A 24,144-nucleotide genomic window follows, 5' to 3' on the forward strand; every position below is an offset into this window, starting at 1 on the left:
ACTGATTTTCCTCTAGCCTTTTATGAGGTTAAAAAAGGAAACCGGTTGATCAAAATTACATTTATATATAAAAGAACTCAGAATTATATGATCACTTGCAATTTTCTTTGGTGGTGTCATCACTGACATCTATGTGAACAGAACTATTCACTTTTGTAAAAACGGTTTAAAATACATTGTTTTTTGTCTTTCAGATGAATGCTCATCTTCCTTTCATGAATCTTATTCATAATTATAAAGTCAATATTTTGACTTAATGAAGTCCATTAAAGAGTTCAGCCACTTCAGCTTTTGCATGAAATCACACCTTTCCAAAAAAGATTAAGAATTTCAGATGTTGTTTAATTTCCTCCAGTTTTCTTAAAAGGTAAGATTACTTTAACTCAAGCTACCAATTAATGGTGGAGAGGGAGAGTTATCGTCCTTCATCATAAAATACAAGCCACTGACTGCAGATAAAATACTTGACACACTTCCCATAAGCCTTTCGTTACAGTTGCTTATAGGTTCTTCACTTTTAAAGGAAATAATCTGACAAATATTATCTCTTTTAGCACAGAGTGCTTAATTCTCTAATAGTTATGAAGGTAATAATTCAACAATCATTAAGGCTCAGGTACTTGGAGGCTTCTCATAAAACATAAGAATAAAATTTAAGACAATGTAAAGTTAGTCACAGTAGTTAATATTTTCATATTTACCTGAATTGTGGTATTTTTTCCCAACATATTCAAATGCAAAGAGTAGCTGGAGGTCTGTTGGCTGGGAATAATGAGCTATTGCAAGGCATACCTAGGAAAAATTCTACATTTAGAATTGATTTCAACACACGTGGTTAAATGAAACGTACAACGAGGCCTTGGGTGTGGGGAGCATCATCTGGGGCAAGGTCTATGGACACTTGTTTCCATGTTTTTCTGCTGACCTAGAGCTGGAATGGGCTCTCTCAGGCCAGGGATCTCATTCACTGCTGTGCCCCCAGACACTGTTCAATCTTTAGTGACTACACACTAAGTGTTCAGTACATGTTTGCTGAGCTGAATTTTAACAGGGAAATAATTTTACTCAGATAAACAAAACTTGGAAAGTAAATGAAGCATTCTCAAAAAAGGCAGTGACATATCCACTCCTAAAAAAAAGGAGAAATTTTCATTTTTTAAGGACGATAATTATTTAATACCAGCAATTCAGAAGGCTCAGTATAAGGGATGCTCTTTTAATGTTCATAACTCATTTTAGATTTCAGAAAAATCTAAAAACAGAAGAGCTACAATTCTTTTCTTACAAAAAATAAAAATTAGTAAGAAACCCAAAAGTCTATGGGTGGTTAAAAGAGATACATTAAAAAAAAAAAAAAAAACTGTTTAAGTAAAATGGTTGAGACTCTGCCTGTGCTGGGAAAAGCATGGTCTTTGTAATCCAATGATCAGGGCTTGGATCATTGGATCACCCAGCCCCACCAAGCACCTGCCAGGAACCTGCGTGAAGTCAACTCATTGCCTGGAGCCTCAGTCTGGGCATGTGAATTATGAAGATGAAATCGAGGCTGCACTAAGGATGGGCAACTCAACCACACACCAGCCTCGGGAGCAGCTGCACACGGGGGGATATGGCTGCGATCAACCTCAACTGCTGCTGGACTGAAGGATGGTATTCCAGCTTACAGAGCCCCGGACTAGTGACGGGAGATGGGAGAAAACAATCTCACACAAGCAGACAGAGGAAAATGAAGACAGATGCAAGAGAATAACAGACCAACTTTTTACTTAAAAAGTTATCCTTTAGAAGAAAAAGCATTATGCCAGAATGATATGCTTTTGACAGTGAGCAAGCAAGAAGTTTAGTTAATTGTTAGTCCTTTCAAATTAGCCATGTCTGCAGTGGGCTGATGCAGATTCTATTCACTGGTAAGTATGTGTCAGTTGTTAGAAATATATTTTAGAAGCCTTCTACAGAATAAATGCTTCCTGTCTTACTAAATTAAAACATAAAACTAGGAGAATGGTTATCATTAGTTTCAGTTTTGACAAAAAACAATGACAATAATAATGGCTCCTTGAAACTTACAAAATACCTTGCTATTCTTAACGCCTGTGGGAGAGCCTTCTCTGAGAGTCCATCCCACTTGGGAAGTTTAGGAGACAGTGACCTGCATGTCCGTCCCCTGCCTGCTCACCAGTGCTTAGAGCACTTCTTCTAGGAGCAAACTACAGAATCTACACCTTGAAAAAGTCCTTCTCACTTCCTACTCCTCTGGGCACCATGTTTAGTTTATAAGCTTTGTTGCACTTTTCTCAAGGTTGTTTTTTCATTTTTGTCCCATTTTTCAGCACTACCAGAGCCACAATCTTAAGCCATACCTGCCTTATGGCATCTCTGTGGGCTTCCCTATATTCTAAAAAAATTAATAACACTTAAGGATTCTCTTCTAAAGATGAACTTTTGAGCAACGACTCTGTTCTCTGGATTATCTGCTGCAATTACCAGATACCTGCATGCTGAATTAAATCTCCTCCATCAGGCAAGCTCTACCAGCCCTCCTGTACCTACCCCCACCCCCGACCCCATCCCTCAGCAGTCTCTGGTCTGGATGCACCTGTCTGAATATGGTCCATCTGACTCAGTCCCAGCCACCTCCTTCTCCACACTCTGTTCAAGAAGCCCTTCCCCACTGATCAACCAACCATTCTTTCTCTGAAGCTGTCATCTCTGGTCAGTGCTCTGTAGTTAACTGAGCTTGCTCTGTAGTTAAAGGAGCGGTCCTTTCCAGGGCTTCACATACTAGTCATGAGCATGAATAAGGAGGAGGATACCGGGTTCTCTGTTTTACTTCTACTATGAAGTTCAATTCCTCCAGGGCAGATACCAGGTCTCCTCCCTTCAACAGGTACTTTCAGAGCAGCCACCTGTCCTAAGCCCCAGGCACTCAGAATGAACAAAACAAACACAAACCCTGTGCTCACCCTGAGCTTACATTCTAGTGGGGAAGAAAGACACTGAACCAGATCAACAGGAAAGTCTATAGTAAGAGACAAGTGTGAGTGCTAAAAGGGAAAGTAAAACGAGCAGGGAAGAGGATGTGAGGTGATAGAGTGAGGGAAGGAGAGAGCACGTTAGTTCTTTAGAAGACAAGACCAGGCAAGGCCTCTGCGCACATCTGAGGAAGCCCAGGAGACTCTGCACTTCTGCCATCTCCTTAGTACTTTCTGGGGGCGCTCTGCACTTCAGAACAGCTGCACTGAAAATACTAGTTTACAGAATGAGTTCCTAATGTAGTCAGGAAGTAATCCAAGCCCATCATACTAGTTATCATTTTGTCTGAGAACTTCAGAAAGCAGTCAGGGGCCGTGTTTACACAAAAGAAATCCACAGATCACTGATGATGGAGTATGTTTTTTATGGCCACCAAGCCTATCTGGCTAGGCAAAACCCAGCGCAGCCCATTTCTAAAATGCCCTTAAAAATAGCACATCACATTTACAAAGGTTAGGAAACAAGCCTTTAAAAGCATTCACACTTAAAGAAGACTACAAAAATAATCTTGTGACACTGACTCAGTTTAATCTCCTGCACTACAGTTGATTCTGGGGGAAGGAGACACAGCCGGATCTAAGCTGTTGGTCAGCACTGTAACCACAAGTGCACATGACTCCGCTCAGGTAACCTCAGTCCGGGCTACCTTTGGAAACCCAGACAAAGGCACACACAACTTTGTCACACTCTCACTGTCACTGCAGGACACTCAGAAGAGCAGGAAAGCCAGGAGTCCTCTTCCTTCAGCCTTTCCACACACACTACCTAAAAAGACTATGTCCACATTCCTAGGTTCTATCACTAAGAGTGTAATAAGAGACTTAAAAAAGTAGGTCTCATTTTCATGTACACTTATTCCAATCTTGTAATGTATTCCCTAAGCATTAAAAAATGTTCAGAAAAACTCTACACCTTTGAAAACTGCTTCTGAAATAGTTCATTTGCCCTGGCTATTGTAGGAAATTGTAATTTTTTGTAATACTATTGATTGATATTTAGGCAATAACAAAATAGACTACCAGAAGGCTTTGGAGCAATATTTAACAATATGTAAACCAATTTAACATTTCAAGATTTTGTAATTCAAATAGGAATATAACTGCTGTATTTCCAAACATTATCAATGGTTCACACATCAGAGAACTGTGAACACACATCTGGTCATTTTAAAACAATTTACAAAAATCAGAGTACTTCCAGAGAAAACAGTATTCAAAGTTTCCAGAGGTAGAATCAAGCTGTAACTTCCCAACTGTGCCCTAGTTTCAAACGAAAATTTTCACATGAAATAAAAGAGTATACTAGAATTTTTGTTTTAAATTCATGAAGACATTAAGCTTTGGCAGCCATACATGATTTACCTGTGTCTGAAGATATGTAAATCAGGGAAAAAATTCTCCACTTGTATTCTTTTTTTCTGGCCATACCACATAGCATGTGAGTCCCTGACCAGGGATGAACCTGAGTCCCCTGCAGTGAAAGCACGGAGTCTTAACTGCTGGACTGCTAGGGAAGTCCCTCCATTTATATTCTTAATGCCTATGTTTCTTTCCTGTATTTCCCCTCTTATGATTATACAAAGACAAAAACAGTATTTCTTTTGGGTGTGAGGTAACTGCTTTTTATATTTTAAGACAGTGTGGAAAGGATTTTTGCCAGCAATCTGGTCTGCAGAAAGGGCATAAAAAACTGGAGCCGCCTGGTCAGTTTTGTGTAGATGGTTCAGTGAGGCCCCTGAAGCACTTGCAAGCAGCAACAACAGGTAAGGGATATTCTGAATTTCTGTTTCATTCATTTGGAAACTAATCATTTATGTGGAAATATCTTTCACGCTTCTACTTTGTACTGTTAAATTTAATTTTCATTTGTTCACGCTTTATCGCCTCAATTATACTTAGCAACAAGTATCCTAGATGGTGCAAGAAGGAGTCAGATAATTATGATTTTCAATGACTGACACAGTGTCATCTGAAACACAGAATAGAGGATGGGAGAAAGGTAAACTTCCTGGAAGACTGTTGGGCCACTGTATCAATTTCTTACTTAAAATTAAAAAAAAAAAAAATCCTGTTTTAACTCCATTCCCTCAGTTCCAATGGTGTCCCTACTCTTGACATGCTATACATACTGAAGGTAATGTTTCCGTAAGCAGATTCCCGGTGCTTTGATTAAACAACAACTATAGTGGAATTTTAAAAATTAACTTGGTTCAATTATTTTATATGCAATCTACCACCTAATTAATTCTGAAGTCTTTCTACATAAGAACAGGTACCTCAAACTAGTAAAATGCCAAAATCACAAGCTGCAGAACTGAATGGCTAACAGCAGCCATAAAAGTTCTCTGGCTGAATTTCCCATCCTGCAGCATGCAGAAAGATGGTCTTAACACACTCTCTCTGAAAACTGGTCAGCTACAGACCCACCACCACTTCTGCTACCTAATCGAGCTGCAATGGCCAGGCATCTTCAGATATTCAATTCATGTTTGCCCTCCTGTAAAGAAACTATTGACTCTGGTTCTAAAAATAAACTGATCACCTCCCCACCAAAGTACATGAAGACAGCTGCCATAAGATTTTTCCTATAGCCTTACTGATATCAACAGAAAATTAACTGCAGTAAGTTTACTGACCATGGAGAACAAATGCACCCATTTCTCGTGGCCCAAAACTCCCTCATCGCTCCTCTATTCTCAATACAAGAGAGCAAGGCTCCCCTGGAGATTCAGTTAGTAGACTCTGCACTTGCTGCACCACAGACTAGCCGGGGTGGGAGGTTGCTTAAGACCAGCTTTCCTCCTCTACTAAAGCCAAAATATGGACTCAAAGAAGGAATTTCTGCCCTTGAATCTCACTCCATGAGTTTGCAATAAACATTTCCTGGAAGGCAGGGGAAAAACAAGGCAATTAAAAAGCCCTTAGCTTTTATTTGCCCCTGTGGAATATCATTTAAATTAATTCATTAAAATTTCTTTATTGTACTAATATTTATTAGACCCCTCTTACAACTACATATTTACCTAACCTTATGTAACCTCAATCAAGCTTTTAGTTTGATAATAAAGCTCTGAGGTTCTGAATTAAAAGTCTTACCAAACCTCAATTACAATATAGCATCATCTTTTCAATCTTTTTAACGAGAAAAAAACCAGCTGGTAATGATCTTAATGTAAAAGGTACATGACAGTTTTTTGTATTTTAGAAGTTGATAAAAAAAAAATTATGTAGAATAGCTTAAAGTAGCCATAAACTAGTCCAAGGAAAGAGTTCTAGAAATATTCCTGACTTTAACTTTACATAGGGAGACATCTAATAACTTCCCCTAAAAAAAAAAACAAAAACCTGAGCAGCTGAGAAATGAGAATTTCCGTAAGGAACTGTAACTGGTGAACACAGTGCAAACGTTGTGACAGAACTTAACAGGATTACCTTTTTGGCACTTTCAGGACCGGATTCATCAAAGCGAAATCTGACAATTCTGAAATCTTTACAGTAAATAATTAACTCTGTTGGATTAAATTTCAGCTTCTGGTTTGGACCCAGGACTTTCTGCTTCCTCTTGTGGTCATTTACTGAAAAGGAAAAATATTTCTTTCTTGATACTTACTCTTTAGTATACTTTAACAAACTCTTGCTGAGAACAACTGGAAGATCGCCCACCACTTGGGTACTGCTTCTCTGGAATCTTTCCTGTTCAAATATGATTCTGAGAACTTTGGGGAGTCAGTTTTAACCCTGCTTCTGATGATAGCAAAGAGATCTCTTTACACAAAATCACTACCATCTATACTTAATGATTAAAGTTTTAATTAAAAAGAGGACAAATACCAGAAAATATAAAAAGCCATATATTTTATATCTCTATTTTAAAATAATTCACTGATTACTTTTTAATTAATTTTCCTGGGACCCAAAATATAAAAATAAAAGAGGAAAAAACCTACAGAAATAAAATTCCAACCAAAGTACTCGAGGGATATAATTCTTCAAGTGAGAATTTAGCAACTGAGTGAAGAATAATACATACGTGTGACTATTTGCTCAATACACGTTAAAGGCACATCATGTTCGCCAAGTAGAAGGTTTCTGTAATGGAATTTCTGAAATTAAAAAGTACGTTCATGTTAATTCCGTCAGCAATCACTTCCCAATGGTAATAACAAGCCTTACTGTTAGGTGTGATGAGAAGCTGCAAGGACGCTCTCTGAAAAGAACAGAAAGCTCTTGCCTGTGTGTAGCTATGACATTTGAGAAGGCAATTGCACCCCACTCCAGTACTCTTGCCTGGAAAATCCCATGGACGGAGGAGCCTGATAGGCTGCAGTCCATGGGGTCGGTAGGAGTCGGACACGACTGAGTGACTTCACTTTCACTTTTCACTTTCATGCACTGGAGAAGGAAATGGCAACCCACTCCAGTATCTTGCCTGGAGAATCCCAGGGACGGGGGAGCCTGGTGGGCTGCCGTCTATGGGGTCGCACAGAGTCGGACACGACTGATGCGACTTAGCAGCAGCAGCTATGACAGTGCTGGCACTGTGGCAGCACAGAATGCATTCCAGTAGGAATCAGGGGAGGAAGAGAGACATGACATGCCTGCTTCGATCACATTCTCTCCACCTTTCTCCCACACTTTAAACAATAAAATTAGGGCAGATTACACACTACAGTGTCACTATAACTTACAGGATATGTTACAGTATCCTGTCAATCACTTTACAGCAAACACATGCATGTCTAGTTCAGGTAAAACTGTCACTAAAATAGTAAAGAAATGGGCCTTCAAAGTCATCAGATTTTAATGGGTAAAGTCATGGCCTGATTTTCACAATGGAGATTTTAGAGCAGAAAGTCTACCAGAAATACACATCTTTAGTCAAACTACTGCTTATTTGTTAAACTCACTTTTTAAACACACTTTCAGACTAAGGACATAGCTGATGCTATTAACCTTCTGTTGGTGGGGCACTGGCTAATTTTGTTCTATGAGTGGTACTGGATTTAAGCTCTTCCAGGTATATTGGTCTCATTTACAGTGAAATCTGGGGCCAAAGATAGAAATAAAGCTAAAAACAAAATGAAAAACCCAAGTTTACAGTCTAATAAGCTAGTGTCTCTACGTAGTAGGTATATCTAAATGCCTTAAATTTAAATATACCTACACACTGCAATAGATTGAAATATACTTATCCATAGTCACACACTTCAGTCAAAAGTTTAGAATTACATCCAAATATAACTATCACAAATAAAGGTCTAGGGGGTAAAGTATATAACACTTTGCAAATCAAAATAGAAAATGAGAATTGAGGAAAAGTCCAGAATTATTAAGTTAGTCAAATGACTTAACTTTTGAGAACTCAAATTATATGGAGCTACTCTTATCCAGTTAGAAAATAAAATAGCAAGAGGTTATTAAGGAAAAACTTTATCAATATTTTTCTTCATTCTTACTAGAAATTTGAAATAAGAATTTGACTTTTTTTGAAAAATGCCAGTTAAAGATACTATGAAATACATAAAACATGCAGCATTTATGAGATTATTTGCTGTATACTTTTTTCTCTTTATCATCAGTCAAAAAGGATCTCTTTGTTTTTATATGTAGGTTAAAAGATTTAGAAGGAAATAATAGCTCCCTTATTAAAAAGGTTACATAAGCAAAGATCACAGAGGATAAATATAGCAATGTGACTTAAAACCATCTCACCAACTATACCCGCCTCAACATTCTCCATAAACTTTACTTTGGATTTTAATGTAATATATTCCTAACCTTACATTCAGTTCAGTTCAGTTCACTCACTCAATTGTGTCTGACTCTTTGCAACTCCATGGACTGCAGCACACAAGGCTTCCCTGTCTATCACCAACCCCTGGAGCTTGCTCAAACTCATGTCCATTGAGTGAGTTGGTGACACCATCCAACCATCTCATCCTCTGTCATCACCTTCTCCTCCTGCCTTCAATCTATCCCAGAATCAGGGTCTTTTCCAATGATTTGGTTCTTCACATCATGTGGCCAAAGTATTGGAGTTTCAGCTTCAGCATTAGTCCTTCCAATGAATATTCAAGACTGATTTTCTTTGAATGGACTGGTTGGATCTCCTTGTAGTCCAAGGGACTCTCAAGAGTCAGAGTCTCCAACACCACAGTTCAAAAGGATCAGTTCTTTGGTGCTCAGCTTTCTTTTATGGATGTGAGAGTTGGACTCCAAAGAAAGCTGAGCAACGAAGAATTGATCCTTTTGAACTGTGGTGTTGGAGAAGACTCTTGAAAGTCCCTTGGACTGCAAGAAGATCCAAAAGTGAAGTCACTCAGTCATGTCTGACTCTTTGTGACTCCATGGACTGTAGCCTACCAGGTTCCTCCATCCACAGGATTTTCCAGGCAAGAGTATTGGAGTGGGTTGCCGTATCCTTCTCCAGGTATAAGGTATAAGAGTATAAAGCCTTGATACAATTAAACAGCATACAAATCAAACGCACCTGTAATGGCATTGGATCATCCGTAATGAAGGAAATTTTGAAGTTACTGCATATCAGTTTTCCCCACAAATCATACTGGCTTGTGTCCGATGCGATGCATTTTCTCACAAAATTGACTTCATTTACAACAATTTCTCCTTTACAAAAAGAAACATATCATTGTGCAAACTACAAACACACCATAAAATGTCAACAGTTGCTTTGTGACCTAGAAGGAAAATTTCCTGATGACAGTAAGAAGAAACACTGAGCCAGGACTTCACAACAGTAACAGCCGCAGTGGGGTGCTGTGCTCCATTTGTGAGATACAGAACCTGAGGCACAAAGACCTTGGGGTCTGAGATGTTCCACCAGAGGGGCTGAGCTGGAGTCTGCACTGTCTGTTGTGCTACACTGCCTCTCATTATTTACCAAAAGGCATCCCAGAGAAGAAATGACCTGCCCTGTCTCCTGCAGAGTATTACTTGATGGGATAGTTGTGTTCTATTAACACGTGACTTGATCTCCAAAGCCCATGTCTTCGATTCCTTTCATAAGGGATGAGAAACAGTTCAGTGTTAATCTCAAGATTAAGAATGCAATCTATTTATCCTAAAATGTTAGTCGCTCAGTCGTGTTCAACTCTCTGCGACCTCACGGGCTGTAGCCTGCCAAACTCCTCTGTCCATAGGTTTCTCCAGGCAAGAATAATGGAGTGGGTTGCCACTTCCTTCTCCAGGGGATCTTCTAGACCCAGGGATCGAACCTGGGTCTCCTGCATGGCAGGCAGATTCTCTACTGCCTGAGCCAGCAGGGAAGCCCATTTAACCTAAAATAAACCCACAAAGCCAAACCGAGTTTCCCTTTGCACTCACATAATAACTTAGTTGGCAACAAAACTTTAAAACCTCAGAGACCTCCAGGACAATATTAAACGTTCCAACATTCGAATCATAGGAGTCCCAGACGAAGACAAAAAGAAAGACCATGAGAAAATACATGAGGAGATAACAGTTGAAAACTTCCCTAAAATGGGGAAGGAAATAATCACCCAAGTCCAAGAAACCCAAGAGAGTCCCAAACAGGATAAACCCAAGGCGAAACACCCCAAGACACACATTAATCAAATTAACAAAGATCAAACACAAAGAACAAATATTAAAAGCAGCAAGGGAAAAACAACAAATAACACACAAGGGTATTCCCATAAAGGATAACAGCTGATCTTTCAATAGAAACTCTTCAGGCCAGGAGGAAATGGCAAGACATACTTAAAGTAATGAAAGAAAATAACCTACAGCCCAGATTATTGTACCCAGCAAGGATCTCATTCAAATATGAAGGAGAAATCCAAAGCTTTACAGACAAGCAAAAGCTGAGAGAATTCAGCACCACCAAACCAGCTCTCCAACTAATGCTAAAGGATATTCTCTAGACAGGAAACACAAAAAGGGTGTATAAACCCGAACCGAAAACAACAAAGTAAATGGCAATGGGATCATACTTATCAATAATTACCTTAAACGAAAATGGGTTGAATGCCCCCAAAAGACAAAGACTGGCTGAATGGATACAAAAACAAGACCCCTATATATGATGTCTACAAGAGACCCACCCCAAACAAGGGACACATACAGACTGAAAGTGAAGGGCTGGAAAAAGATATTCCATGCAAATAGAGACCAAAAGAAAGCAGGAGTAGCAATACTCATGTCAGATAAAATAGACTTTAAAACAAAGGCTGTGAAAAGAGACAAAGAAGGACACTACATAACGATCAAAGGATCAATCCAAGAAGCAGATATAACAAGTATAAATATATATGTACCCAACATAGGAGCACTGCAATATGTAAGACAAATGCTAACAAGTATGAAAGGGGAAATTAACAATAACACAATAATGGGAGACTTTAATACCCCACTTACACCTATGGATAGATCAACTAAACAGGAAATTAACAAACACAAATTTTAAATGATACAATAGACCAGTTAGACCTAATTGATATCTCTAGGACATTTCACCCCCAAACAATGAATTTCACCTTTTTCTCAAGTGCTCACGGAACCTTCTCCAGGACAGATCACATCCTGGGCCATAAATCTAGCCTTGGTAAATTCAAAAAAACTGAAATCATTCCAAGCATCTTTTCTGACCATAATGCAGTAAAATTAGATCTCAATTACAGGAGAAAAACTGTTAAAAATTCCAACATATGGAGGATGAACAACACGCTTCTGAATAACCAACAAATCACAGAAGAAATCAAAAAAGAAATCAAAATATGCATGGAAACGAATGAAAATGAAAACACAACAATCCAAAACCTGTGGGACACTGTAAAAGCAGTGCTAAGGCGAAAGTTCATAGCAATACAGGCATACCTCAAGAAACAAGAAAAAAGTCAAATAAATAACCTAACTCTACACCTAAAGCAACTAGAAAAGGAAGAAATGGAGAACCCCAGGGTTAGTAGAAGGAAAGAAATCTTTAAAATTAGGGCAGAAATAAATGCAAAAGAAAAGAGACCATAGCAAAAATCAACAAAGCCAAAAGCTGGTTCTTTGAAAGGATAAATAAAATTAACAAACCATTAGCCAGACTCATCAAGAAACAAAGGGAGAAAAATCAAATCAATAAAATTAGAAATGAAAATGGAGAGATCACAACAGACAACACAGAAATACAAAGGATCATAAAAGACTACTATCAGCAATTATATGCCAATAAAATGGACAATGTGGAAGAAATGGACAAATTCTTAGAAAAGTACAACTTTCCAAAACTGAACTAGAAAGAAATAGAAAATCTTAACAGACCCATCACAAGCACGGAAATTGAAACTGTAATCAGAAATCTTCCAGCAAACAAAAGCCCAGGTCCAGAAGGCTTCACAGCTGAATTCTACCAAAAATTTAGAGAAGAGCTAACACCTATCCTACTCAAACTCTTCCAGAAAATTGCAGAGGAAGGTAAACTTCCAAACTCATTCTATGAGGCCACCATCACCCTAATACCAAAACCTGACAAAGATGCCACAAAAACAGAAAACTACAGGCCAATATCACTGACGAACATAGAGGCAAAAATCCTTAACAAAATTCTAGCAATCAGAATCCAACAACACATTAAAAAGATCATACATCATGACCAAGTGGGCTTTATCCCAGGGATGCAAGGATTCTTCAATATCTGCAAATCAATCAATGTAATACACCATATTAACAAATTGAAAAATAAAAACCATATGATTATCTCCATAGATGCAGAGAAGGCCTTTGACAAAATTCAACATCCATTTATGATAAAAACTCTCCAGAAAGCAGGAATAGAAGGAACATACCTCAACATAATAAAAGCTATATATGACAAACCCACAGCAAACATTATCCTCAGTGGTGAAAAATTGAAAGCATTTCCCCTAAAGTCAGGACAAGACAAGGGTGCCCACTTTTACCACTACTATTCAACATAGTTCTGGAAGTTTTGGCCACAGCAATCAGAGCAGAAAAAGAAATACAAGGAATCCAAACTGGAAAAGAAGAAGTAAAACTCTCACTGTTTGCAGATGACATGATCCTCTACATAGAAAACCCTAAAGACTCCACCAGAAAATTACTAGAGCTAATCAATGAATATAGTAAAGTTGTAGGATATAAAATCAACACACAGAAATCCCTTGCATTCCTATACACTAATAGTGAGAAAACAGAAAAAGAAATTAAGGAAACAATTCCATTCACCATTGCAACAAAAAGGATAAAATACTTAGGAATATATCTACCAAAGAAAGTAAAGACCTATATATAGAAAACTATAAAACACTGGTGAAAGAAATCAAAGAGGACACTAATAGATGGAGAAATATACCATGTTCATGGATCAGAAGAATCAATATAGTGAAAGTGAGTATACTACCCAAAGCAATCTATAGATTCAATGCAATCCCTATCAAGCTACCAGCGGTATTTTTCACAGAGCTAGAACAAATAATTTCACAATTTGTATGGAAATACAAAAAATCTCGAATAGCCAAAGCAATCTTGAGAAAGAAGAATGGAACTGGAGGAATCAACCTGCCTGACTTCAGGCTCTACTACAAAGCCACAGTCAACAAGACAGTATGGTACTGGCACAAAGACAGAAATATAGATCAATGGAACAAAACAGAAAGCCCAGAGATAAATCCACACACCTATGGACACCTTATCTTCGACAAAGGAGGCAAGAATATACAATGGATTAAAGACAATCTCTTTAACAAGTGGTGCTGGGAAAACTGGTCAACCACTTGTAAAAGAATGAAACTAGAACACTTTCTAACACCATACACAAAAATAAACTCAAAATGGATTAGAGATCAAAATGTAAGATCAGAAACTATAAAACTCCTAGAGGAGAACATAAGCAAAACACTCTCTGACATAAATCACAGCAGGATCCTCTATGACCCACCTCCCAGAATACTGGAAATAAAAGCAAAAATAAACAAATCGGACCTAATTAAAATTAAAAACTTCTGCACAACAAAGGAAACTATAAGCAAAGTGAAAAGATAGCCTTTGGAATGGGAGAAAATTATAGCAAATGAAGCAACTGACAACTAATTTCAAAAATATACAAGCAACTCCTGCAGCTCAATTCCAGAAAAATAAACGACCCAATCAAAAATGGGCCAAAGAACTAAACAGACATTTCTCCAAAGAAGACATACAGATGAAAAAAAAAAAGAAGACATACAGATGGCTAACAAACACATGAAAAGATGCTCAACATCACTCATTATCAGAGAAATGCAAATCAAGACCACAATGAGGTACCATTTCACGCCAGTTAGAATGGCTGAGATCCAAAAGGGAACCCTCCTACACTGTTGGTGGGAATGCAAACTAGTACAGCCACTATGGAGAACAGTGTGGAGATTCCTTAAAAAACGGGAAATAGAACTGCCTTATGACCCAGCAATCCCACTGCTGGGCGTACACACCAAGGAAACCAGAACTGAAAGAGACACCTGTACCCCAATGTTCATTGCAGCACTGTTTATAATAGCCAGGACATGGAAGCAACCTAGATGTCCATCAGCAGATGAATGGATAAGAAAGCTGTGGTACATATACACAATGGAGTATTACTCAGCCATTAAAAAGAATACATTTGAATCAGTTCTAATGAGGTGGATGAAACTGGAGCCGATTATACAGAGTGAAGTAAGCCAGAAAGAAAAACACCAATAGAGTATACTAACGCATATATATGGAATTTAGAAAGATGGTAACAGTAACCCTGTATGCAAGACAGCAAAAGAGACACAGATGTATCCAACAGTCTTTTGGACTCTGTGGAAGAGAGGGTGGGATGATTTGGGAGAATGGCATTGAAACATGTATAATATCATATAAGAAACGAATCACCAGTCTAGGTTCGATGCAGGATACAGGATGCTTGGGGCTGGTGCAGTGGGATGACCCAGAGGGATGGTATGGGGAGGGAGGTGGGAGAGGGATTCAGGATTGGGAACACGTGTACACCCGTGGCAGATTCATGTTGATGTATGGCAAAACCAATACAATATTGTAAAGTAAAAAAAATAAAATAAAATCTGAAAAAAATAAAAAATAAAATATAGCTTTTGAATTAAAAGAGTTAAAAGAAATTATGAAACCAAAACAAAAGTTATAACGTTCTTTCAAAAGAGTGATTTTCTGTAACTGATTTAAACCATGGTCATCATTAATCCTTCAAGTTCTAAAATACAATCAGACCCAGGGATATCTTTAAGTAATCCATGTCTAGAGTCCTTGGTGGAAGGGTTGGAGTGCTGATCCACTTTGCCTGATAAACCCTCTAACAGTGATGGACAGAAGTGTTTGCTGACAAGACCCAAACACCCACCAATTCACAGAGCACAACGTGTCTCAAAACAATCTTCTCTCTCAAATAAATTTGAATTGCAAAGACAACTTTCAAAATTCTTAAAATGCGCAAGACCAGTTTTAAGAACATAACCCTAACATTTACTTGAGGATTAAATTTAAATGTGCTCATGTCCAATTCTTGGCTTGGACCAGTGGAGTAACTGTTCCTTCTAAGCAGACAAACCTCTTCCATGTGGCCTGCCAGGTCCCTCATGCCCCCACATTGTCCTCACACCCTCCCTCCTCTCCAGCCTCAGTGAGTTTCTAGTCACTCTCAGGGGCTGGACTACTTTCATCCATGGGGTCTTCGTACCCTGTGCCCATACTCTTTCCTTCTCCATCAGTCCAATCGCTTTCTCAGGAATGCCTGAGAAAAACCTCTATAGAGATTAACTCCCTCAATCACAGCATCATCTACTTGTAATTCTCAGCTCTGATCACAGCTACTGCACAATGACGTACACTCTACATAAAGTCAGTCAGTGCCTGTCCCACCCTCAGGACCACATGCCCCTGGAGGTAGAGCACAGACTGATTTTTCTCCACTGCTGACAGTGTAGTTGTGAGGTGAAGACTGAGCACGGGGCTGGGGCCCAGTCAATGAGTGCTAATACACAAGTGAATGAACCATTTCACTGCTCTGGGTTCACCAGACCAGCACCACCAATGGGGTAGGCATGGTTCCAGCCAGACAGAAACCAGTGATGTAATCGGGCCATGCACCAAGAGGGTCAGGAGATAAGTGCTAGCAGTAACCACAAATTCGGAAAACCGCCCCAGGCTGTCCTGCTTGCCTGCCACACCAGAGAGAGCTGCAAAATCCTCTGGTGGGAGGTTCACAATGTTTTCCTATGTGGTTCTCTCAGCAACTCATCAGCTCAGAGAGTCAGATGAGGGACCTGGACTGAGAGAGAGACCAAGATCTTAAGTAAGCAGTATACTTGGAACTTACAAGCAAGTGTTCTGATTTCAACTTGTTTCTTTATGAAAAGTATCAGTCGATCATTCATGTCTGATTCTTTGCAACCACATGGACTACAGCCTGCCACGCTCCTCTGTCCACAGAATTCTCCAGGCAAGAATACTGGAGTAGGTAGCTGTTCCCTTCTCTAGGAAGATCTCCCCAACCCAGGGATCAAACCCAGGTCTCCTGCATTGCAGGCTGATTCGTTAATGTCTGCTGCTGCTGCTGCTAAGTTGCTTCAGTCATGTCCAACTCTGTGCGACCCCATAGACGGCAGCCCACTAGGCTCCTTTGTCCCTGGGATTCTCCAGGCAAGAACACTGGAGTGGGTTGCCATTTCCTTCTCCAATGCATGAAAGCGAAAAGTGAAAGTGATGTCTCTCAGTCGAGTCTGACTTAGCGACCCCATGACTGCAGCCTATCAGGCTCCTCCATCCATGGGATTTTCCAGGGAAGAGTACTGGAATGGGTTGCCATTGCCTTGCTTTACTGTCTGACACAGAATTAAATGCTCTGTATCGAGACACAGCAGGAGGCACTAAACAGAACTACAGATTCAAAGTGCTAGCCATCAATACACATTGATTCTCACCAAATAACTCAAATACATAAAATTTAAATCTTCCATAACCCCCTGGACACAATGTTTACCAAATGCCATATCAGAATCTGGCAATGGAACACTCAACCTTTTCTCTCCACTAGAAAATCATAGCTACCAATCATAAGAGGGCAATTAACTTGGAGGGGAAAAAAAACCCCGAAACTACAAGAGTCATTTCCAGCTCAGACAGTTCGAGGTGGCACTCCTGTAACACTGAGCTCTTTACACAAACTCCTGGCTCACTAAGCAGAGCCCACACCACTTCATGCTCTACCACTTTCCTCAAGGAGCCAATTTACCCAGAGTGTCAAAACAATGCTTCAAAAACACCTGGTTAACACACATAATTCATACACATTTTGGGGGTATGTTAGACTTAGATAAAAGTATGCTTTAAAAAAAAAGCCTCACCACAGGATTTCAAGATCCTGGGAAGCGGAGCAGGGATGATCACGGAAAGGAAGGGATGGTGGGCCTGTGGGACAGGACATGCGACCACAGTAGTGCTGCTAGCCAACCGTGCTGATGACATCTGCATGCGGGCAGCCCTCCCCCACCAGCTGCACTCTCCTACCATGGGCACAAATACAACAGATGCAGTCCACCAAGGCACCAAAAATGAGACAAACATGAAGGGAGCAGAAGGCCTTTAATGGGTTCAAGGTGGGCCAACCCAGAAGGCAGCCCCCCGTTTTTGTAAATAAAGTTTTATTGAAATGTAGCCGTTCATTCATGTGTGTACTATCAGGACTGCTTCCACAGGACAAAGGCAGAGCTAAGTACTTCCAACCAGAGACCTCATGGCTTGCAAAATCTCAAAACACTGAAATTTCACAGAAGATGCTTGCCCAGCTCTGTGCTAGAGATAGTCACTTAAGTGACATCTCTTAACATTAGTGAAATGAGGCTTGAAAAAAGCACTTGGGCACGTCCCGTCAGAAGACAGGCACTTTCAACCTGCAATGGTGCAGTGACCTCAGGGGGCTCAGGAGGCCCACTAAGCAGTGCTGAAGATCCACAACTTCCCTTGGATGTCTCTGCCACAGCTGGGGGTGGGGGTGTGGGGTGGGCAGGGAACAGAGGGAGGGAGAGAAAGAGGGGGAGAGAGAGGGAGAGGAAGGAGAGAGAGGATATTTCAAAAGGACACAGGAGCCAAGATGAAAGAATTCATGATCCATCAGTAAAGATGGAGAAATGGTCACAGACTGAAGTTAGGGAGCCAGGATAACTAAGTCCACTATGGTGTCCTCACTAGAACTCTAAAACAGGTAATAGCCATTAGTGGGGAAAAAAAAAAAAAAAAAAACCTAGGGAAATGTGAATAAAACTCGCAGCTTAGTTAATAGTGCTGTTAATTTCTTGGTTAGTTGCTAAGTCATGTCCAACTCTTTGCAATCCCATGGACTGTAGCCTGCAAGGCTCCTCTGTCCATGGGATTTTCCAGGGCAGAATAATGGAGTGGGTTGCCATTTCCTTCTCCAAGGTTATCTTCCTGACCCAGGGATCAAACCTGCATCTCTTGCATTGCAGGCAGATTCTTTACCACTGAGCTACCTGGCTGACTAATTAGCTTAATTTCTTAGTTCAGCTAAATTTATTGAGGTTATAAGATAGTAACATTTGGGGATGCTGGGTGAAGACTATGTGTTAACTACCTGTACTCTTTTACAACAATGTTTACTTTAAAATAAAACTACCAAAGAAAAGAAAATAGACAAGAAATATACAATACAAACCAAAAAAAATAAAAATAAAAAAAATAAACAGGGATCTGCTGGGCTGTGGTCTTTCAAGGAAAACTGTCGCACAACTTTTCAAGCGTGGAGTGGAAATGAGCCCCTGGCAGAAAAGGCAGGAGGGCTGGAGGGAGGTAGAAGAACAGGAGGGCACTTTCACGGGGAGATGCAAAGTAGGAGCTTCTTCCTGTGAGCACGTCACTAAATAAGAACCAAGTTAACCTGGCTAGAGGCTTAGCTGACAACACCAAGTTCTGTTCACATAGAACCAGGCTTTATAGTACAAGGATCACACAGCCAGCCCTCTGCTCGCAGAATAGTCTTCTGCTCACACTTTATAAACAAGAGGGGACCCTGGGTAGGAGCTATCCTCAGTGGCTGCCAGCCACGTCCTGAAGCTGTAGGCCAGGAAACCAGCTCATAGACGGGAGAGAAATAGGGGACACAAAGTCCTCTTCCCAGAGGGGATAGATACAGATACACAAGAGCGAGCCACGAGACTGTTCTCACTACATTTTAAATTAGTGACCTTGAAGAGGAAACTCACAACAAAAGCTTCAAAGCTCCTGAGAACCTCCATGGTTTCCCAGAGACTGTCCTCCTGGGCTTTCCCTGAGGAACGAGGCCTGAGTGCTGCCAGCCATGTGGGAGGATCCTCGGCCTCAGGCACTTGCCAGCACACCACAGGCAGGAAGCTACAGGGGCCGCAGCAAAGAAAAAGTAGGAAATGAGCTTCGGTGCAGGGTATGCGAAAGTACCAGAGAAAAATCTGAACTAGAAGATGACAGGCCAAGACGTTCTACTGCAACCTGGTAAGAGATCAAGAAACCATCAAAGTCTGTTTTCTCAAGACGTTTTCATCTGTAAAGATAAATAAGGAAATATAATTAAAATTAGTAAGTCTCCAAATGGTACAGCTAGGAAAGCTTTTAACTCCGAGAACCAAAAAATCGTGTCACATTATCTTTCATAATATCTTACATGTTTAGAAAGTCAATACATATTTGATGAATTAAAATAATTTTCCCATAAATTTTAGTTTGAAAAATAGCTTAAGACAAAGCCTCACTATACACAGAAGCTAATTAACCTATGGAACGTGCAGAGGCCCAAAGCATAACTCAGTCGTGGCCTTACATCTGGTGAGTGACTGTTCCAGATGGCCTGGGGCTGAGGATCCCCGGGTGTGGGACTTTCAACACTAAAGCCAGGACCCTCAGGTCCTGAGTTGCAGAGAAATTCAGGTCCTGGAATTAAAGTGGCCCACCAGTTACAAAGGAAAGCTGAAACTCTGCACCAGCCATCTGAGGCTGCCCCTGGTTCTCACAGGGTCACACATGACACAAACAAGCACAGAATCAAGCGCCAGGCCAAGCAAGCGCTGCCCATGATGGGGGTTGGAGAAGGGCAGCAGGGCAGGCCTCAGGAAGAGGCAAATCTTGACGGCAGATGACAGTCAAGACAGAGAGAACACGTGATCACAGTAACCAAGGCCTGGATAAGGAAAAAGTCATCTGGGTTGGAGAGAGACAGGTATCAACATTGGGAAGCAGAGCAGCGGTCAGCAAATTACAGAGATTAAAGACTTGGGATGGTCTCCTGCTTGAGCAGGACTTTTCTTGTGGAAGTTCATGAAGAGTTTCTAAGCAGGAGCCACAGGGTCAGGAGTGCCAAGGTGGCCTGAGGTCCTGCAGCAGGAGCCGAGGAGTGGCCGGGTCCAAATCCTCAGGAGGCTGTCCCAGTGAGGAACAGACCCAACAAGACACTGCAGCTCATTACGCTGCTCATGGTTCCAAGAACAATTAAAGGCCTTTGTCTCTCAAAAGTAGGGTATCTAAAAATTAAAATACTATGAAATTTAGTCTATAATGACCTCTAAATCCTAGCTACAACAAAACAAAACGACACCTGAAACAGACAGTCTTTGCTTTAAGGGATTCACAATTCGATAGAGAAAATAATACCTACAGTGAGGCAATACATGAACAGTCCAAGCAGTGAATATGTTTAAAAAAAAAAATGCAAGTAAACCAGACAGCTGTCCAAAAATGGCTATTTTCATTTCCGGATGGCCTAAGGTTGTACCCTTTTCTGATCTGATTATAAAGGACTCTGACAATCCATGCATTCATTATCGATCTACTGGTTAATCTTCTAGTGGAAGTGCTGCTGGCACTGCAGAGAGAAGGGGTAGTGGAGCTGATCCCCGGCCTATGCACAGAGCACGTGCTCTCCCAACCCCAGGCCTCCCCAGTCCAGCTCAGGTGCCCTTCCTCTGAGCCCCCACCACCTCCACTCCCTCCACTGAAGCCCCTCCTCAGTGGACTGAGGCTTAGGGCAGGACCCTCTCTGCTTGGTCCTCCCCTGTAGGGAGCACACATGCAGTACTGGCTCCACAGTCCACTCCCTGCTGAGGGCCACACACTTCAGGCTTTCCTCGTTCCCAGTCTGCAGATCCTTAGAAAGACCACGTCTCAGACACAGAGAAGAGAGAACTCACCAAGAACCACTCCTTTCAATCACCCCCCACAATGAAACCGATGGTGCTTCACCAGCCTCAGCTCAGCTCGTCCAGCAACAGGAAGCCCACTGACTCCCCAAGCATCCCCTTTACTGGCAGCTGAAACCATCTGAAAGATGCTTGTCAAGGTGGCTCAAAATCAGTCACGCCAGCAAGGGCAGAGCTGAGGACAGAGCTCTTTATACCTCACCAGAGCATTCCCCCTAGGACAACATCCAAGCCTAGAGCATAAATCTGGAACTTGGACAGGTCCCGCTGCTTAGTGGTTATGGCACAGCCTGGAGTCTGGCTCGTCACCCTGACCTTATTCTTGCTGGCATCACTGGGCAAGTTACTTAACCTCCACAACTTGCGGAGTTTTCTCATTGGTCGAAGGAAGAGAAGTTGGTGCCTTTCTGACGGGGTGGCTCTGAGGAGCAACCTGCAGGCTACATTATGTATCAATTAAGGATCTTAATCGAAACTGTCAGAAACAAGCCTGGAACTGGCTTGGCAAGAAGAAGAATTCTGTCTCTGGTGTCGGCTGGACTTCAAGGAGAAGGGAACCACCAGACTGCCCCTCTCCCCCACCTTGGTGCTCTGCCTCTGCAGTTCTCGATGTGACATCACTCTTTCATGCAGGTCCTCTGTAGCCTCGGCTACAGGCAGCACGACCAAAAGGGAGGTCTTCCCTAAGTGCCCATCTGAAGATACCCAGAGGCAAACCTGTGCTCCTGCCAGCCAGTCTAGGGTTGGAGTATCACCCTCACTGGCCACACAAGAACACTGGGCTGGGTAGAGTTGCGGAAGGAGAATTTGTCAAAAGAGAAGAGGTATGTTTTTCAGAAGATGGTGGAAAGACTCCAGGCAGACAAAGTAAGAGATGTCCTTTGGGTGAAAGGGAAGTCACTCAGTCGTGTCCAACTCTTCGCACCCCATGGACTGCAGCCTACCAGGCTCCTCCGTCCATGGGATTTTCCAGGCAAGAGTACTGGAGTGGGGTGCCATTGCCTTTGGGTGAGTGCTCATTAAACTGTACCTTTAACATAACAATAATTTTACAGCATGATCTCCAGTTCAGATTCCACAAAACAGGTACACTACAAAAATAATTTGGGGAAGTGACACAAGAGCTAACTTAAACACTCAAAAAAATTAAAGTGACAGCTGCTAACAGAAGAACATATTTACACCAAAGAAGCTGGAAAGACATAATCTCAGAATAAAGGACAATCCTTTTAATCACATCAATTTAGCTTTATGGAAAAAAGCCCCATTTTCCCTCATCGTCTCAGTTTGACCAAGGGTGGATAAAAACTCCATCCAGATGTGATGCCAGTCAGGCCCTGATGAGAATCTGGGAACCACTGGCCCAGGTCATCTTCGGCCTTGTCCACAGGCTGTGTGGAACTCACCCCAGCCCTGCGGCAATTCATGCCCACTCCTCCCCCATCACTGCAGCCTGGGTGCCTGGCTCCCAAGAAGAGCTCAGAGAGGGCATCTACCAGCAGCTACGAAACAGACACAACCTTATATATGCTGGAACACACACACACACACAAGCACACATGCAATTTAAAATTTATTCCCTGTTTTCAAAAGATTGGGGTAATTTTACACACACAACACAGTCATTAAGGATGCTACTGCTGCTGCTGCTAAGTCACTTCAGTCGTGTCCAACTCTGTGCGACACCATAGATGGCAGCCCACCAGGCTCCCCCGTCCCTGGGATTCTCCAAGCAAGAACACTAGAGTGTGTTGCCACTGCCTTCTCCGCATTAAGGATGAGATTCAGGTAATGTGAATCTGGACATCGGGGCCACAAAGCTGAGTTAGGTATACAATCTTCACCTCAAGGAGTTTCATAAACTGGGCAAGCTGGGAATTGCTGATATAAACCACCATCTAAATTAAATTTCTAGTCAGTTTCTTCTGTTTCCTATGCTTAATAAAAGCAAGATCATTTTAGTATAGCCTCATTAAGTTCAACAGAGCACTCGGTAACTACACACAAATAAACAGTTGATTGTGTGTTCCAATTTTCATCTGCTTATTGAATTAAAAGTTCAAACTTTGGGCAGCTGAAGTAGGATATCCTTGAACCCAAGGCACCACGCCAAAGCGTAATGTCCAATACTACATCTCTGAACAATTACTTCCTTGTTTCGTGTGCCTATGCAAAGCCACAGGTGACTTGGCCAAGTTTCCTTTTTTAAACTATAATGAAGGCTAGAACTGTATTATTAGGCTCTCTCAGTAAAAGCCCTAAGCTAGCCCAGGTCTTTAGATCACCAATGCTTCAGTTACTTTCCACGTGTCTCCCACGATTCACAGGTGGAAGGCAGGGGGCTGCAGGCCAGAAACAGAGCCGCAGAGGTTCTAGTGGGAGTCAGAGATGCAACCTGAGAGGTGGAAGGCCAGGAGAAGGTATGAACAGGAGGGGGAAGGAGGGCGAAAGACATGGTAATTTAGGACTAAGTGTTCTGTGAGGAACAGGTTAGGTGCAGACAGAATGCTGGGTGTCAAGCCATCATGTGTGCACACACAGAGCCAAAGAAAAAATGCTACCATGGCTAAGAGGATCCAGATTGAGCTATGATCTCTAAGACAAGTAAACCACTGACAGTTAGGAAACAGGTTTCCATCTTCCCCAGAAAACTCTGACTTTAACAGAAAGGTAAGTCTCTTGGACTACAAGGAGATTAAATCACTCAATCCTAAAGGAAATCAACCCTGAATATTCACTGGAAGGACTGATGCTGGCTGAAGCTCCAATACTATGGCCACCTGATGCGAAGAGCCAACTCATTGGAAAAGACTCTGATTCTGGGAAAGATTGAGGGCAGGAGGAGAAGGGGACAACAGAGGATGAGATGGTTGGATGGCATCACCAACTCAACGGACATGAGTTTGAGC

The 24,144-nt window shown here is 41.4% G+C and overlaps 1 protein-coding gene across 1 annotated transcript in view; it reads right to left on the reverse strand.

The window, feature by feature from the left end:
• Positions 1–24,144, reverse strand: part of LOC128066381 (myotubularin-related protein 10) — a 43,423-nt gene that overhangs the window by 16,309 nt on the left and 2,970 nt on the right. Inside the window, exons 3-6 of the mRNA XM_052659407.1 lie at positions 9,523–9,659; positions 7,063–7,135; positions 6,465–6,607; positions 702–792 (exon numbers count right to left, since the gene is read on the reverse strand). Of these exons, the coding sequence (XP_052515367.1) occupies positions 702–792; positions 6,465–6,607; positions 7,063–7,135; positions 9,523–9,659 (444 nt within the window). The remainder of the gene's footprint in view (positions 1–701; positions 793–6,464; positions 6,608–7,062; positions 7,136–9,522; positions 9,660–24,144) is intronic.

Source organism: Budorcas taxicolor, chromosome 21, assembly GCF_023091745.1.
Source record: "Budorcas taxicolor isolate Tak-1 chromosome 21, Takin1.1, whole genome shotgun sequence".
NCBI lineage: Eukaryota > Metazoa > Chordata > Mammalia > Artiodactyla > Bovidae > Budorcas > Budorcas taxicolor.